Consider the following 18,689-nt stretch of genomic DNA (forward strand, 5'->3'; position numbering starts at 1 on the left):
GAGCCACGCTGCTTCTCGTGTACCTACCCCAGCATTTAAAATAGTTTCTGATGCACAATAAGCACTTCAGTACCATAAAAGAAACAAAGAAGAAGCCAGACCTACCTCTGATTCTGGGACGCTGACGTGACCGGGGACAAATCCTTTCATGATTCAGAGCCTCAGGGTCCTCATCCACAGGAAATGGGGGAAACTTCACTGAGAGGAAAGACAACTGGGACCTGCCAATCTGATTTCCGTGCGACACAGACCCCTTAGCTCATGGAGGAAGAAGAAGCATCATCTGTGGAGTATGCACTCTCTGTTCCTCCCACGGTGTGATGACCCCAGTTGACTAGGAAGGAAACTGGCTAGGCTGTGAGAAGCAGTGTGGCCTAGTGGAGAGAGCACGGCCTGGGAGTCAGAAGGACCTGGGTTTCAATCCCGGATCCACCACTCGTCTGCTGTGCGACCCTGAGCGAGTCACTTCACTTCTCTGCGTCTCATTTCCCTCATCCATAAACTGGGGATTAAGATCTGTGAGCCCCATGTGGGACACGGACTGCGTCCAACCTAATTAGCTCATATCTCCCCTAGTGCTTAGTACAGTGCCTGGTACATAAAGAACTTAAATGCCATAAAAAAAAAGAAAGACTCCAGACATAAGGGTTCAACAGGATCTAGCGGGAAGAGCATGGGCCTGGGAGTCAGAGGACCCGGGTTCTAATCCCAGCGTTTGCCTGCTGTGTGACCTTAGACAAGTCACTTAACTTCTCTGTGCCTCAGTTTCCAGATTCCCTACCCGTTCTCTCTCCTGCTCAGAGTATGGGCCCCATGTGGGACAGGGACTCTGCCGTACCTGATTATCTTCTATCTATCCCAGTGCTTGGCACTTAGTAAGTGCTTAAAAATGCCACAGTTTTCATCATCGTCATTATTATTGTTATTATTGCTTACTATACCATGCTCTCTGGTGACAATCAGGCTGGCAGAGGCAGGAGTTCACTGAAAGAGAAGGGAGATGATAATAATAATGTTGGTATTTGTTCAGCGCTTATTATGTGCAGAGCGCTGTTCTAAGCGCTGGGTAGATACAGGTTAATCAGGTTGTCCCACGTGAGGTTCAAAGTCTTAATCCCCATTTTACAGATGAGGGAACCGAGGCACAGAGAAGTGAAGTGACTTGCCCAGAGTCACACAGCTGACAAGTGGGGGAGCCGGGTTTAGAACCCATGACCTCTGACTCCTAAGCCCGGGCTCTTTCCACTGAGCCACGCTGCTTCTCCAGATGATCCCGGCTGGACTCTGCATTTGAAAAAAACAATAGAGGAAGAGTTGTGAAGAGTTGTGGAGGCATTATGGGATGTTCTAGAGTTAGACTTTTGTCCTGAGAAAACTCAGGTCCAAATTTCCAGAGAAGACCCGGGCAGGAAAATGGCTCTGAGAGAACCCTTCCTGCCAACAGGAAATGGCCAACTGTTTCGAAAAAGTGTTCATGTCCAATTAGCCTCGGTTCTACACCCGAGGCTGAGTGTTCCGGGGGGGGTCCTGAAACTGAGTTGGAAACGACCCCCATTTTGGCCTCTGATTAAGGCTCCTCAGTTCCCCTTCCTATCTCACATTTGCCCGGGTTTGCTTTAGCCGGGCCTGTTGGATGCTGCGGGAAGCTTTAGACCAGTGCCGTGGGGGCTGGGACTGGGCTTGGCTGGACTGGACTGGGGGCGGGCACGGGTTGGCGGGAACCCCGGGGAATTCCAAGGAGATCTGTTTCTGAACCTCTTACAGCGAGAGGTAGGTGGGTGTGCGTAATAATAATGTTGGTATTTGTCAAGCACTTACTATGTGCAGAGCACTGTTGTAAGCGCTGGCGTTGTCCCACGTGAGGCTCACAGTTAATCCCCCTTTTCCAGAGGAGGTCACTGAGGCCCAGAGAAGTCAAGTGACTCGCCCACAGTCACACAGCTGACAAGGGGCAGAGCTGGGATTCGAACCCGTGACCTCTGACTCCCAAGCCCGGGCTCTTTCCACTGAGCCACGCTGCTTCTTCGCTGCTTCTGCATGTGTGGGTGTGTGGGGGTTGTGATGATGGGGGTGGGGTGGCGTTCAGGTACTGGGCAAACAAAACAGCAGGAGGGAAGCAGCGTGGTCCAGCAGAAAGAGCTTGGGCCTGGGAGCCAGGGGACCCGGGTTCTAATCCTGATCCTGCCATTTGCCTGCCGTTCACTTCTCTGGACCTCAGTTCTCTCATCTGTAAAATAGGGGGATTAAGACTATGAGCCCCACGTGGGGCAGGGACTGCGTCCCACCTGATTAGCTCGTATCTACCCCAGGGATTAGTACAGTGCCTGGCACATAATATGAGCGTAACAAATACCATAAGAAACTGATGCCTCAGTTTCCTCATCTGTAAAATGGAGATTGGATACTGGTTCTCCCTCCCCAATAGACCGGGAGCCCTGAGTAGGGTGGGGATTGTGTTCTTATCTCCGTGTACTGCATTTACCACATTGATCGGCACATAGTAAGTGCTTAAGAATTATTATTATTACTATTATTATCATTATCGATCGAGACAGGATAGAACTATCCATCTGAAGGGGATGAATCCCACTGCCTAGAGTGGCCACTAATGACTCTGGAGAATACAGAATCCCCACTCTGCTGACCCCCTGCCATCACATACTTTATCATGGGCCGAGGGCTTGTAAATATTTCCTTTATACCTTACGGATAATCTCATTTTCAAGTGTCTGACGCTTCCAGTCACTCAGCAAATGCTAAGAGTAACAATTAAAGTACTAAAAAAGTATTAAAATGTCAAAAATAGAAGCCAGTGTGCATTTACCTGTCTAGGTAAACCAGGTATAGACAGCGTGGCTCAGCGGAAAGAGCCTGGGCTTCGGAGTCAGAGGTCCTGGGTTCGACTCCCGGCTCTGCCACTTGTCAGCTGTGTGACCGTGGGCGAGTCACTGAACTTCTCTGTGCCTCAGTTACCTCAGCTGTAAAATGGGGATTAACTGTGAGCCTCACGTGAGACGACCTGATTACCCTGTATCTACCCCAGTGCTTAGGACGGTGCTCTGCACATAGTAAGCGCTTAACAGAGACCAACATTATAAACAGGGACCCCAGAATGTTGATTCAGAGGTACACAAAGCGTCTGTACTTCCGGCCGCTCCTGGGTGATACGGCTCTCGCCTCTCCTTTTCCTTTCAGTGATCGGTACGGACACGGGGGTAGGGGGAGAGGGGGGAGAGGAGGGAGCCTCGGGATCTACCTCCGAGCAGGGAGGGGAAGGTCAGGCCGGGGGTCCTGATCCAGCTGGACGGAGAGGTCTCGGGGCGCACCTGGGCTCCCCGCTCGTCTGCTGTCCCGGCTCTGGCCCGGGGCCAGGTCCTGGCACTGGACTGACTTGGCTTGGGATTCCTGGGGACCTGCCGGCCTCTCTCTTCCCTCCGGCTGCCCCGCTGAAGGGAGCCGAGGCTGGGCCGTCCGTCTCCCCCGATTAGACCGTGAGCCCGTCACTGTCTCTATCTGTTGCCGAATTGTCCATTCCAAGCGCTTAGTACAGTGCTCTGCACATAGTAAGCGCTCAGTAAATACTATTGAATGAATGAATGGGGGAAGGGGAATCCTTCCTCCCCCGGGCTTTCTCCAACATCTTTACCCTACTTAAAACTCACCTCCTCCAAGAGGCCTTCCCAGACTGAGCTCCCCTTCTCCCTCTACTCCCTCTACCTCCCCCCCTTCACCTCTCCGCAGCTTAACCCTCTTTTCCCCCCATCTCCCTCTGCTCCTCCGCCTCCCCCTTCCCCTCCCCTCAGCACCGTACTCGTCCGCTCAACTGTATATATTTTCATCACCCTATTTATTTTGTTAATGAGATGTACATCGCCTCGATTCTATTTAGTCGCCATCGGTTTTTACGAGACGTTCTTCCCCTCGGCTCTATTTATCGCCATCGTTCTCGTCCGTCCGTCTCCCCCGATGAGACCGTAAGCCCGTCAGACGGCAGGGACCGTCCCTATCTGTTGCCGACTTGTTCACTCTAAGCGCTTAGTACAGTGCTCTGCACATAGTAAGCGCTCAATAAATACTATTGACTGACTGACTGACTGACATCCTGGTGGGACCTGCAGAGGGGAGGGAGAACAGACAGGGGAGAGGCAAAGTGGGAAGACGGAAGAGAAAGAAAAGAGAGAATAGGGAAAGTGGGAGAAGAGAGAGCAGGAAGAGAAGAGAATGAGGGGAGCCTCCGGGAGAAGTTCCTCGAGCAGGGAAGACACCGTGGGGGAGATGGAGTCAACTAACGGGCTCTCCCCTTGGATCTCCTGGCAAGATGGACACCGCTCGGAGAGTCATTCCTGATGGCCCAAGCTGGGAGGGAGTGTCTTCCCAGTGCTCTTTTGCAAAAACAGTTTTCCTTCCTTCCTTCACTCATTCATATTTATGGAGCACTTTTGTGTGCAAAGCACCATACTAAGCACTTGAGGGAGTATAATACAGCAATAAATGGACACATTCCCTACGCACGAGCTTACAGTCTAGACTTGTCTTTGCACTTTCCATCTCCCCACCTGGAAGCTTTTGTAAATGACCATTTCTCTCTTTCTCATAAAGAGGGGAAACCTGCATGTCTGGGTCTGGGTCCCCTCATCTTTAGCTGGGGACCACAGTCGGGGCGGAGGAGGACTGAGGATCTTGGAATCCAATTCGGAGGGGGAAAGTGGGAGGATGGGTGAGTCTCGGAATGATTCCCGGGACCTCTCGGAGGCCAGAGGGCTTTGGCAGGACGGTGGAGGCCATGCAGACCGGTAACTTCCCGGTGCCCTGGGGAGACACGGTCCCCGAGGGGTGTGGCAGGCCGGGGTCCTCCATGACGTCTCGGCCGGGTCCGGGTCCTGCCAGGGCAGTTCCCGGCTGCGCCGACCAGCCCGGGCTGGGAGCAGCGGGTGAGCCTCAAGGAGGGGAGTCGAGCCGCAGACTCCCCCCGGCCAGGACCACAACCCACTTGCCGCTCTAGTGGAGCCGAAGTGCGGCCTGAAGTGCGGCCCGCTTGGTCTTCACGGGAACTCAGTTGGGGCCAGTCACTTGGGGTTGCACCGGGGGGGGCGGGGAGAGGAAAGAGGACCCCCACATCTGCCGGAGGCGCCCCCGGCCCCAGCCTCAGACTAAAAATTTTCATCAAGCTGTGACCCCCTCACTGGAATCTACCAGCTCCAGCGCCTCCCATCGACCCCTTCCCACCGCCCCTTCCCCCTCCTACTTTGAGTAGTTCAGTTGAATTGCCAGGGGAGAAGTCGGCGGGGGGGCTTTTGATGACTTCTAACGATGAACTGTCCTCCTGTGGTAGAAGAAAGGGGAACCGAAAATGTCAAAAATGCTCCCCAGGAGTTTCCCTAACAGGGAAAAGGGGAGAGGAGCCAATACGTCTCTTCCTCCCACTCCCCGGGACGAGCAGACTGCCGGCGGGAGAGGGGGTTGGAGGAAACCAGTGTGGGATGGCAAGGAGTAGGGAAGTGCAGATTTCTGCCCGCAAGAACTGCCACCAGCCCCACCGAGGCATCGTCTTGCCAAGTTTGTGGCCAGTGGTATTTGTTATGCACTCGTTATGTGCCAAGCGCTATACAAATGCCGGGGTAGATATAAGATGGGTCACACACAGATGCCGTCCGACATGGGACTTACAGTCTAAGTAGGAGGGAGAACAGGTATTGCATCCCCATTTTGCAGTTGAGGAAACTGAGGCCCAGAGAACTGATATGACTTGCCCAAGGTCGCACATTGCAGGTGAGTGGGGTTAGAACCCGGGTCTGGTGGCTTCCAGGCCCGAGCTCTTTCCCAGAGGACAAGAGAAACAGTCTGGCCTAGTGGAAAGACCACAGGCCTGGGAATCAGAAGACTTGCTCAGTGGCAAGAGCCCGGGCTTGGGAGTCAGGGGTCATGGGTTCGAATCCCAGCTCTACCATTTGTCAGCTGTGTGACTGTGGACAAGTCACTTAACTTCTCTGTGCCTCAGTTCCCTCAACTGTAAAATGGGGGTTAAGACTGTGAGGCTCACGTGGGACAACCTGATGACCCTGTATCTCCCCCAGCGCTTAGAACAGTGCTCTGCACAGAGTAAGCGCTTAACAAATACCACCATTATTATTAGTCCCGGCTCTGCCACTTGCCTGCTGTGTGACCTTGGGCGAGTCACTTACTGTCACCGTACCACAGTTCTCTCACCTGCGTAATGATAATTCAATACCTATTCTCTCTCCTACTTAGACCGTGAGCCCCATGGGGGATCCGATTGTCATATATCTTCCCCAGTGCTTAGTACAGTGCTTGGCACATAGCAAGCACTTAGCCAATGCCGAAGTTACTGTTTTTATTATTTCAACTAGACCACGCTGCTGGGTGGGCCCTGGGAGTAGGGGGTATGTGGGGAGGAGTGTATCCTAATGCTCTACAGTTCTAATCCCGGCTCTGCCGCTTGTCCGCTGTGTGATCTTGGGCAAGTCACTTCACTTCTCTGTGCCTCAGTTATCTGTAAAAGGGGGATTGAGACTGTGAGCCCCACCTGGGACAGGGACTGTGTCTAACCTGATTTAGTTGTATCCACTCCAGCACTTAGAAAAGGGCCTAGCACATAGAAAGCGCTTAACAGATAACACTATTATTATTATTATTATTATTAATAACATGATCCCGCTGCTCCGGGAAGGCATAAGCATCTGAAGGGACACCAGGCATGGTGTCAAAAGCGCAGATCCTCTTTAACCCAAACTTCCCCGTCCTGGGGGAAGGGGGTCCCATTGCCACCCGGCTGGGCTCTGAGGCAGTAGCCGTTGGGGAGGAGCCCAGAAGAGGGGGTGCAAGACATTCTTCCTGTCACCCACATCCCACCTGCCCCAGAAACTGCCCAAGGCACGGGAAAATCAATGAATCAATCAATCAATCACATTTGCTGCTGCTGCTGATAATGGTATTTGTTAAGTGCTTACTATGTGACACTCTTCCAAGGGCTGGGGTCGATACAAGATAATCAGGTTGGAAAGAGTCCCTGTCCCAAATGGGGCTCACAGTCCTAATCCCCACTTTACAGATGAGGTAACTGAGGCACAGAGAAGCAAAATGACTTTCCCGAGGTCGCTCAGCAGACAAGTGGCAAAGCTGGGACTAGAACTCAGGTCCTCTGACTTCTAGGCCTGAGCTTGGTGAAGTAGGCCACGGTGCTTACTGTATTGAATACTTCGTGCAGAGCATGATACTAAGCATTTGGGAGAGCATAATGCAACAGAATTAGGAGTCAAGTTCCCTGCTCACAGTGAGCTTATGGTGTAGAGGGGGAGGAGATAAAGGACTGGGGCGCGGGCGCCGTTGTTTGCTATTGTTTAATGAGATGTTCATCCCCTCGATTCTATTTATTGCTATTGTTCTTGTCCGTCCGTCTCCCCCGATTAGACCGTAAGCCCGTCAAAGGGCAGGGACCGTCTCTACCTGTTATCGACTTGTACATTCCAAGCGCTTGGTACAGTGCTCTGCACATAGTAAGCGCTCAATAAATACTATTGAATGAATTGAATGAAAAGAGGGAGAAAGGGGCCCGGTCGGGGACGCTTTGCCGCAGTTGACCTGTGCCCACGTGCGGGAGAGGCTGTTGGGTGGTGGGGGGAAATCGATTCTGCCAGTCGCCTTCCCTGACAGAAGTTGACTGACAGGATGCCAAAGTGGCACTTGAGCGCGGCCCCAGGGTGAGCACCCAGTTTGAAGAAGAGGAGAGAGAGCATCCCTGCCTGGGCCCCTTCCCCTGCCACCCACTCCAACCCCCAACCTGCAGGGTCTCCCCTCTGGGTCTGCCCTAACCCTCCCTCCATCCCAGCCCTTCGCTGACAGGTGATGCTAGGGAAACCCCTAAAGTTTGCTTTCCATGTCATCAATTTTCCCGTGAAATCTAACCTTTCTGATTAGAACCCCCTTCTTTTACTTTTTTTTATGGCATTTGTTAAGCGCTTACTACGCCCCGGACCCCGTACTACGTGCTGGGGTAGGTTCAGGCTGATCAGGTTGGACACGGTCCATGTCCCACCTGGGGCTCACAGTCAATCCCCATTTTACAGATGCGGTAACTGAAGCTTAGAGAAGTTAAGTGACTTGCCCAAGGTCAAACAGGGGACAAGTGGCGGGACCAGGTTTAATAATAATGTTGGTATTTGTTGAGCGCTTACTACGTGCAGAGCACTGTTCTAAGCGCTGGGGTAATAATAACAATAATAATGTTGGTATTTTTTAAGCGCTTACTATGTGCCGAGCAGTGTTCTAAGCGCTGCGGTAGACACAGGGGAATCAGGTTGTCCCACGTGGGGCTCACAGTCTTAATCCCCATTTTACAGATGAGGGAACTGAGGCCCAGAGAAGTGAAGTGACTTGCCCACAGTCACACAGCTGCCAAGTGGCAGAGCCGGGATTCGAACCCATGACCTCCGACTCCCAAGCCCGGGCTCTTTCCGCTGAGCCACGCTGCTTCTCTGGGTTGACTCCCAAGCACACGCTGTATACACCAGGCCATGCCGCTTCCCCTTCCTTAAAAATTTTTAGTCGGTTTTCAAATTTTTGGGGAAAAAACATCAACCCTGCCTATTCAGCCATGACCTATTGTCAGAGCACGGTAATGTAAAACCACCCAAGATGGCCTTTTGAACTTCATCCTTAAAAGGACCCCAGTTCCTTCCTAGCCTCCCAATCTCACTGCTGTTGGAAAGGGGCCCCCTGACTTTCTCCCACCATCCCCCAGAGAAGCAGCGTGGCTCAGTGGAAAGAGCACGGGCTTTGGAGTCAGAGGTCATGAGTTCGAATCCCAACTGTGCCACTTGTCAGCTGTGTGACTGTGGGCGAGTCACTTAACTTCTCTGGGCCTCAGTCGCCTCATCTGTAAAATGGGGATTAAGACTGTGAGCCCCACGTGGGACAACCTGATTCCCCTATGTCTACCCCAGCGCTTAGAACAGTGCTCTGCACATAGTAAGCGCTTAACAAATACCAACATTATTATCCCCCACAGAGAGCTGCCCCTCTGCATGACTTGGCTGTGACTAGAGTCTCTGATCTGAAGCTTTACGCTCCTTCTCTTGGCTCTTCTTACCTAATTTGACGTTCGGATCTATCTCTTTGGCTTCCCCCTTCAGACTGTAAACTCTCCTTGGAAATTTTCCGGAAGTCTAGGGATGGGTCGGTGCACGAAGAGGAACTCAGGAGAGAACGCGGCATGTTAATGATGTCGGATAGAGGTACGCGGGGAAGGTTCGGAAGGTAGCCTGGGAAGAGGAGGAGAGAGTGTGTCTGGGTGGGTGGGTGAGCTCGTGAAGGAACCAGCCTCCTAGGGAACTGCAAAGCCCCGAGATGAAGGCTTCTCTCTGCCCCTCGTGTTGACGGACTAGAGCTGAGGACATCGGCTTGGCAGGCGATAGACAGGGATGGCACTTAATAATAATAATAATAATAATAATAATTGAGGTCCAGTGCTTAGAACAGTGCTTTGCACATAGTAAGCGCTTAACAAATGCCATCATTATTATTAGTATTTAAGCATTTACTATATGTGCCAGCCACTGCACTAAGCGCTGGGGGAGATACAAGGTAATTAAGCTCACTGTGGGCAGGGAATGTCACTGTTGATTGTTGTACTGTACTTTCCCATGTGCTCAGCACAGTGCTCGGCACAGAGCAGGTGCTCAATAAATAGGATTGAATGAATGAATTAGGTTGGACACTCCCTATCCCACCTTGGGGCACTTAGGAGGAGAAATAATACGGGCTATTCAGGCAGGGCTCTACCTCATTCTCAAGCCAGTGGAGATCGGGCGGGGAACGTGTCTTACCAGCAGCGTGGCTCAGTGGAAAGACCACGGGCTTGGGAGTCAGAGGGCATGAGTTCGAATGCCGGCTCTGCCACTTGGCAGCCGTGTGGCTGTGGGCGAGTCGCTTCACTTCTCTGGGCCTCAGCGACCTCCTCTGTAAAATGGGGATTAACCGTGAGCCTCACGTGGGACAACCTGATGACCCCGTATCTCCCCCAGCGCTGAGAACGGTGCTCGGCACATAGGAAGCGCTTAACAAATACCAACATTATTATCATCTCTGTTACTCTCCCAAGTGCTTGGTACAGTGCTGTGCACACATTAAGCGCTCAGTAAACACGACTGATCGCCTGAACACCTTCTGGCTGCAGGGCACGGCGGAGAGCCCTTCGGGAGAGAAGGTGCACATCTGGATCGTGGGAGGGGGTTCAATGTGCTCCCTCTCATTATTTCCTGTTCTTACGAGGGAAGAGTGGTTGCTGCGGTAACTGGTGCTGGCTCCGGAGGAGGAGAGGTGGAGAAGGAAGACATCAGGACCGCTGTCTGCGGAGATGACCCGCGGACTGTCTCTAATGAGCTTTCGGCAGAGAGAAGGGCTGAACCTAGGGTAGGGTGGCAATAGTCAAGGTAATGATGGCTATTTGTTAAGCACAGAACGACAACAACACAGCAACTGTAGTATTTGTTAAGGGCTTACTATGTGCCAAGCACTGTAATAATAATAATAACGACGTTGGTGTTTGTTAAGCGCTTACTATGTGCAGAGCACTGTTCTAAGCGCTGGGGGAGATACAGGGCCATCAGGTCGTCCCACGTGAGGCTCACAGTTGATCCTCATTTTACAGAGGAGGTAACTGAGGCCCAGAGAAGTGAAGTGACTCAATCACACAGCTGACAAGCGGCGGAGCCGGGAGTCGAACTCATGCCCTCTGACTCCCAAGCCCGGGCTCTTTCCGCTGAGCCGCGCTGCTTCCCCGTACTAAGAGCTGGGGTACATCATCGAAATCATCAGGCCCTACATGGGGCTCACGGTCTAAGCGTGGAGGAGAAGAGGTCCTGAAGCCCTATTTCGCAGATGAAGGAACTGAGGCATGGAGAAATTAAGTGATTTGCCCAAGGTCACACTTCTAGACTGTGAGCCGGCTGTGGGCAGGGATTGTTTCCTGCTGCGCTGTGCTTAGTACAGTGCTCTGCACACAGTAAGTGCTCAAATATGATTGAATGAACGAACCCTTGGGAGGGAGTGTGTGTATTTGTCACTCCCTTGCATGCTGGTAAAACTAAATAAAATACTTTACACGCTAACCTTGGCGATCAGAGCTGTGGCTTGACTTCTACTATGTGTCCCGGAGGCTCCCCCCGGTCCAGGAAGGTCCTGGTTGGTACGAACTGGGGGCTCGCGACAATCCTATCTCACTCTGACTACTGCATCAGCCTCCTTTCTGACACTCCAGTCCATACTTCACTCTGCTGACCCGATCGTTTTTCTAAAACTGTGAGCCCCACGTGGGACAACCTGATTACCCTGTATCTACCCCGGCGCTTAGCACAGTGCCTGGCACATAGTAAGCCCTTAACAAATACCAACATTATTATTCCGATTAGACCGTAAGCCCGTCAAAGGGCAGGGACTTGTATCTGTTGCCGATTTGTACATTCCAAGCGCTTAGTACAGTGCTCTGCACATAGTAAGCGCTCAATAAATACTATTGAATGAATAAAAACACTCACTCAGTCCATGTTTCCCTACTCCTCAGGAACCTTCAGTCGTTGCCCATCCACCTCCACATCGAACAAACTCCTTACCACTGGCTTTAAAGCACTGAATCACCTCGCCCACTCCTATCTCACCTCACTGACTTCCTTCTACACACTTGGCTCCTCAGGCACCAACCTCCTCACTCTACCTCAATCTCATCACTGACCCCTCGTCCACATCCTGCCTCGGGACCGGAACTCCCTCCCACTTCATATCCCACTTATCGCCTTCTCATCTTCTCCAATTAATCCCTCATTTCCCCTACTCCTCCCCTCTGTGTCACTGTTGCACTTGGATTTGTACCCAAGCGTGTTTTTAATTCAATTTATTAAGGGCTTACTATGTGCCAGGCACTGTCCTGAGCACTGGGATAGATGCAGAGTAATCAGGTTGGACACAGTCCCACATGGGGCTCACAGTCTTAATCCCCCATTTTACAGATGAGATTAACTGAGGCACAGAGAAATGAGGTGATTGCCCACGGTCACACAAGCAGACAAGTTGCAGAACCAGGATTAGAACCCGGGTCTTTCTGACTCCCAGGCCCATTCTCTAACCACGAGGCCACACTGCATCGGATTAGAGAAGCAGCGTGGCTCAGTGGAAAGAACCCGAGTTTGGGAGTCAGAGGTTATGGGTTCGAATCCCGGCTCTGCCACTTGTCAGCTGTGTGACTGTGGGCGACTCACTTAACTTCTCTGTGCCTCAGTTACGCCATCTGTAAAATGGGGATTAACCGTGAGCCTCACGTGGGACGACCCGATGACCCCGTATCTCCACCAGCGCTTAGAACAGCGCTCTGCACATAGTAAGCGCTTAACGTATACCAACATTATTATTATATTCATCCCCCTCTCGGTCCAAAACACATATGTACATATCCATAATTTACTCTAATGGCTGTCTCCCCTTTTAAAGTGTAAGCTTCTGGTGGGCAAGGAAGGTGTCTAACAACTCTGTATCATTGTACTCTCCCAAGTGTTTAGTACAGTGCTCTGCAAACAGAAGGCGCTCAGTGAATGCCATTGACTGGTTAACTGAAAGATTGATCCTTGGACCCAGGTTCCCAGGACCAGGAAGACTGCTCTGTGGATTCTCCTTACAGATTTGACGGCTGAGAATGGAGCCCAGCCCGATTTTCTGTAGCCCCGGAGATCCCTGTTGACACAGATTTCATCAAGACCAACTCTAGGCACAGATTTTCGGTTCTTCTCTGAACGGACAAACGGTTCCTCAAAAGGAGAAGTCAGTTGTCTTCAGCGATTCCCTTCCCCGGCACATTCCCCCCCCGCCCCCCAATTCTGTCCTCGGGGGAGGTTATTCTCTAGAAAGCCACAAAAATTCCAAAATCTGGGGTTCAGATTCTTTGTATTTCACCGGATGGAGTGGCGGGGGGAGGCGGGGGAGGAAGCAGCAGGAGAGCCCACTCAAGGGGTTAAATAAGCCCAGTTCCACCACCTTGCTCTCAGCCACAGCTCCAAGAGCAGAAGCAGCGCCCAAAGAGACCATCTCCTGCCACCATGCACTACCTGAAGACAGGTCTCCTGATAGCCTTCATCCTGGGGCTTTCTCTTCCAATTATCCCAGCAGGTGAGGAGCGGGGCCGCCCCTATCCCTTCCAATACACCCGAACCCCCAAATCCCTCTGCGTATGGTATGGGGGGGGGAGGGTCGAGCACTGGGAAACTGGTGGAAATATTTAGTCAGCGTGGCAAAAAGTCTATCTAAAGGAGAGAGGGGGTTCAAGGAGAAGAATCCCAAAGGCAGAGTTGGAAATGCCAGGTTAGAAATTGAGCTGCAGTGCTAGGCTGAGCTTTCGTTCCTGAAATGTTGGTAAAGGGGATGGGCTCAGTTAGCCACGGGTTTCCCTCTGCAGATATTCCATTCTCGTCTATAAGCTCCCTCTAGACTGTCAGCTCCTTATGGGCGGGGAGAGTGTCTGCTGATTCTGTCATACTGTATTCTCCCAAGCACTTAGTTCAGTGCTCCGCACATAGTAAGTGCTCAGTGAATACCACTGATTGAGCGGTTGATCGATTCATCCACCGGGAATAGCTGCTTTCTGTCCCTGTAGTCACAGCGGTGGCGAATGAACCCAAGCTGCAGGTTTTTATCCTATCTCTGCATGCAATCTCCAGCCTGCTTCTCTAATGTCCGCGCAAGTCCTCCGGGTTAAGGAAGCGGGCTCCCAGGCGACGGGTCTGGACAGACCGCAGGGCCGGAGGGGCCAACGGCAGAGGCCCAGGCTGTCGACAATAGCACGAGGGAACCAAGCCTCAGTAACCCAAAGGAACTGCCGAGTTCCCCTCGTACTCAAAACTGAGTCATTTCTTTACCTGCATCTCAATTTGGCTTCTCCGTCCCCTGACTCCACCACCACCGACTCCCTGAGAAACCCTAGCTATGGGTGACTGCATAGCAACTCAACCTGGGCCTTGCCTTTCTGATTGTTGTGGGGTTTTTTGGTTGGTTTTTTTTTTTTAGTTTGATGAGGTTTTGGTGGGGGTTTTTTAATGGCGTTAGTTAGGTGCTGATTATGTGCCAGGCACTGTACTAAGCACTGGGATAGATACGAGCCAGGCAGGATGGAGCTCACGGTCTTAATCCCCATTTTACAGATGAGGTCACTGAGGCACAGAGAAGCTGAGTAACTTGCCAAAGGTCACACAGCAGACACGTAGCAGAGCCGGGGTCAGAATCCAGGTCCTTCTGATTCCCAGGTCTGTGTTCCATCTACTAGGCCGTGATGCTTCTCACCTGGTTGTGTGAAGAAGCAGGAGGTTGGAGGGAGAAACAGGTCAGGTGTGAAGTATAATGCTCTTTCCAGAGAATCCAGTGATCTTTTCACGGTAGGCGTTCAGTAAATACTACTGATTTGAGCAGAAGCTCACAGAGAATCTTTTGGCTAAGCCTGTCTTCCCCATCTCTCCCTCCCTCCCTCTCTCTCTCAGCGAGAGGCACGAACACCGGCAAGGAATGTTGCAGTGACTACATAAAGAAACCGATAAAATTCTGTAAGCTGGTGAGCTACCAAAAGACCTCCGTGGACTGCCTCAAGGATGCTATTGTGTAAGTACTGTCCGTCCACCTTCAGTCGGCAGCGTCGACACCTAGGCAGGGATGTCGGGCAATCGGGTCCAACCCAGGGGTCTCCAACGCAAGCCGCCGCCTGGTCTTTCAATCAATCAATCAGTCAGTTGGTCAGTAAATGGGATTTACTGAATGCTTATTGCTAATAATACTATTTATGATTGTGGTTTTTGTTAAGTGCTTACCATGGGCCAAGCACTGTACTGAGCCCTGCAGAACATACAAGCTAATCAGGTCCCACATGGAGCTGCCAGTCTAAGGAGGAGGGAAAACCGGGTTTGAATCCCCATTTTTCAGATGAGGAGATTGAGGCACAGAGAAATTGAGGGATTTGCCCAAAGTCGCAAAGCAGGCAAGTGGCAGAGCTAGGATTAGATTACTGTGTGTAAAGCACTGTATTTAGCTCTTGGGAGTGTGGGAAACTAGACACAATCCCTGCCCTCAGGGATCTTACAATCTAGTGAATTACTTACCTACTACTAACAATATTCATTCAATAGTATTTATTGAGCGCTTACTATGTGCAGAGCACTGTACTAAGCGCTTGGGATGAACAAGTCGGCAACAGATGGAGACAGTCCCTGCCGTTTATTAAGCATTTACTAAGTGCCAAACACTGTCCCGAGTGTTGGGTCCATACAAGTTAATCAGGTTGGAAACCACCCCTGTTCCATATGGGGCTCACAGTCTAAGTAAGGAGGGAGTAGGATTTAACCCCCATTTTGCAGATGAGGAAACTGAGACACAGAGGAGTGAAATGACTTGCCCGAGGTCACACAGCAGAGATATGGCAGAGCCACCATTGGAACCCAGCTCCCAGGACTGTGCTCTTTTTATTGGGCCATACTGCCTCTCCTCCTCACTGTCTGGGTGGGAGGAGAAACACACTATCCCTGCTCGGGGTCCCCCGGGACTGGGGACAAAACGTTCAGAGGAAAGTTTGGATCTGGAATGGGAACAGAAGAAAACTCCCGAAGACTCCTCTTTTCACTAGGGCATGAGATTCGATTAGACTGTAAGCCCGTCAAAGGGCAGGGACTGTATCTGATACCAATTTGTACATTCCGAGCGCCTAGTACAGTGCTCTGCACATAGTAAGCGCTCAATAAATACTATTGCATGGGCTTTGGAGTCAGAGGTCATGGGTTCGAATCCCGGCTCGGCCACTTGGCAGCTGTGTGATTTTGGGCAGGTCACTTCACTTCTCGGTGCCTCAGTGACCTCATCTGTAAAATGGGGATTAAGACTGTGAGCCCCACGTGGGACAACCTGATTCCCCCGTGTCTACCCCAGCGCTTAGAACAGTGCTCGGCACATAGTAAGTGCTTAACAAATACCAACATTATTATTATTATTGAATGAATGAACATGAGAAGCAGCATGTTCTAGTGGATAGAGCACGAGCCTGGGAGTTGGAAATCCTGGGCTCTAATCTCGGACCCCCCACTTGTCTGCTGTGTGACCTTGGACAAGTCACTTCACTTCTCTGTGTCCCAGCTACCTCGTCTGTAAAATGGGGATTAAGATTGCGAGCCCCACGTGGGACAGGGACTCCGTCCAACCTGTTAGCTGTATTAAACGCAGTGCCCGGCACATAGTCGTCACTTACGTTAGTGCAGTTCAAGCGCTCAGTACGGTGATTTGCACCCAATAAGTACTCGATGAATACGATTGGATGAATTGAAAAAATTGGGAAAAGATCTTCACAGTCCCGTGAAATTCTCTCTCGGCAACAAGAGGGGGCATTCGGTATTTAGCGTCCTCGAGACACTCCATCCAGGCCCTGATTCTCTCCCTGCCAGGCTGAACACGATCCAGAATAATACCATCTGTGCCAATCCCAACCAGCCCTGGGTGAAGTCGGCAGTCAAATACTTGAAAAGAAGGAAATCGAAAACCAGACCGGCCTCCCACAGCTGCTGATTCCCCCCCAGGCCCCTTGCAGCGACTTCTGTCTTCAAGTGTCAGGAGAAACCGACTCTCCGGAGTCTCTCGTTCCTCTCTTCGGGCCGACGGGAACGGCGAACCAGAGGAGGGCAAGAGCCGAGGCCCGGCTGGGCAGGAATAAGCCCTCCGGACTATCACGCTGCCTGGATTTGGAAGTGTTTTCCCTGCTCCTCTCCCTTTCGGTCAACCCGACCCTAGTATTAAAGTCTTTCTCCCTAGAAGTGGCTGTCTTTGTTCCATCCCTGCGAGGTCTAGGAGTTGCTGGTGAAACACTTAATCGAAACCCCGGCGTAGAAGGGGTCCGGGCAGGGAGGATGGGAAAACACCCAAGGGGTCCGAGGGAAGGCGTGTCAATCCCCTCGGATTTCCCTCATCACCCAGTCCTCCCTCCTGGCAATTAGGAGAATGTGGAGGATTCAGGTAGGGATGCCTTCAATGATTGGTGAAGGGGCTGTGCCACGTGGGAACCTTCGCTGCGATGCCACTCTCAGGACCAGGCTCTGAGAAGACACGGCACCCGCCCTCCCCGGTTGGGAGGTGCCCGGGGATGGCTTCTGAGGGGCCCCTTGGTGGTCCCCTGGCCTGTTGCTCAGACCACTGCCTGAGGGGAGACACTGGGGAAGGCTCCAACCAGCCCCCGGGTCCTCTGTGAGAATGTGCGGGCGTGGAAAAGGTAGAGGGAGGGAGACATTCTCTGGTGGCTGACGGCAGGGACTCTATGGCGGTGGGCTTGGTATTTTCCAGGAGCCTGGAGCCGTCACACTCCCCGGGGGAGAGAGGGGATGTCCTGAGAGCTGGCTGACGGTGGGGCAGTGACAACGAGCTGGGTTGGGAGACAGGCCTCCAGCTGCCCCGACAGCGTCAGACCGTGCTAGGGGCTTGGCCCTCCTAGAGGATGGGCCATCTCATTCTCACCCGGCCTCCGGGAGCAGAGATCCGCTCCGCTCTGGGAAAGGCTTGATGGGTGCAACGTGAGCCTCTCCTTTGGGTCAAAGATGACTCTGGCCTTGCTGAGGCTGTGCCTCTATCTCTGAGAGACTCTTGAAGGGGAAAATGGCTGCCGGCCACTCACAGATCACCTCATCTTCTGCGTTCCACCCAGCACCCGAGGGAATTTCAGGGAAAATTTCCCTGTCGGAGAAGGCGGCTCTGAGGTGACGCCTTTGGGTCGATCGCAGCAGAGACGGCCCAGATCCTGAAAAGGGGGCCAAAGCAGCATGACCTAGTGGAAAGAGCACCGATCTGGGAGTCAGAGGACCCGGGTTCCAATTCAGGCTCTTCCACTTGTCTGTTGTGTGACCTTGGGCAAGACATTTAACTTCTCTGTGCCTCAGTTACCTCATCTGTTAAATAGGAATTAAGACTGTGAGTTCCATGTAGGACATGGACTGTGTCCAACCTATTTAGCTTGTTTCTACCCCAGGGCTCAGTACAGTGCTTGGTGCATAGTAAGTGCTTAACAAATACCACTTAAAAAACACCCACACTAGAAGCCTGTTTAGGACTCCTTGTTCCTTTGATTCTTAAGTCTTATCTCCCTGAATCAAGCTTGTAGAACCTTTAAGTGCTTACTATGTGTCAAACACTGGGATAGATTCAAGTTAATCACGTTGGACCCAATCCCGGTCCCGGGTGGGGTTCACAATCTAAGTAGGAGGGAGAACAGGGCTTGAATCCTCATTTTACAGATGAGGAAACTGAGGCCCAGAGACGTTAAGCGACTCAACCAAGGTCACACAACGGACACGTGGCGGAGTTGGCATTAGAATCCGGGTCCTCTGGCTCCCAGGCATACGCTCTTTCCACTTGGCCATGCTGCTCCTTGAGCTGACCAGAGAACTCCACTTGCCTGGGGCCAGTGGGAATCCTGCTCTGATGAGCCGGAGCCGGGATTGGGGTCGGATCAGGTGAAGCCGAGACCGGGAGCTGCAGAGACCCTGACCCGTCAGCCAACGGCGAGACCCCAGGCAGTTCTTGAGCCGGAACCTGGCTCCCTTCCCTGCCATCAGACCCGCCCGGCTGCACGGATTCCCTGGGAGTTTCTTGGCTCCTCTTCATGGGAGCGATCTGTT

At 52.1% G+C, this 18,689-nt stretch overlaps 1 protein-coding gene across 1 annotated transcript; it reads left to right on the forward strand.

Moving 5' to 3' along the window:
- The first annotated feature begins 13,031 nt into the window (after positions 1 to 13,031).
- On the forward strand, positions 13,032 to 16,838 carry CCL17 (C-C motif chemokine ligand 17). The gene is made up of 3 exons (XM_007671513.3): positions 13,032 to 13,170; positions 14,532 to 14,649; positions 16,473 to 16,838. Exons 1-3 carry the CDS (start codon positions 13,101 to 13,103, stop codon positions 16,591 to 16,593), a joined length of 309 nt encoding a protein of 102 aa, XP_007669703.1. The 5' UTR covers positions 13,032 to 13,100; the 3' UTR covers positions 16,594 to 16,838.
- The last annotated feature ends 1,851 nt before the right edge of the window (positions 16,839 to 18,689 follow it).

The sequence above is a fragment of the Ornithorhynchus anatinus genome, chromosome 11 (assembly GCF_004115215.2).
Source record: "Ornithorhynchus anatinus isolate Pmale09 chromosome 11, mOrnAna1.pri.v4, whole genome shotgun sequence".
Lineage (NCBI taxonomy): Eukaryota > Metazoa > Chordata > Mammalia > Monotremata > Ornithorhynchidae > Ornithorhynchus > Ornithorhynchus anatinus.

What these genes read in the sequence shown, in the direction of transcription:
- CCL17 (XM_007671513.3), top strand. Translation starts at nt 13,101, where the DNA reads ATGCACTACCTGAAGACAGGTCTCCTGATAGCCTTCATCCTGGGGCTT. An exon ending in TCTTCCAATTATCCCAGCAG is followed by an intron (nt 13,171 to 14,531) that starts GTGAGGAGCGGG and finishes TCTCTCTCTCAG; the next exon opens with CGAGAGGCACGAACACCGGC. An exon ending in TGCCTCAAGGATGCTATTGT is followed by an intron (nt 14,650 to 16,472) that starts GTAAGTACTGTC and finishes TCTCCCTGCCAG; the next exon opens with GCTGAACACGATCCAGAATA.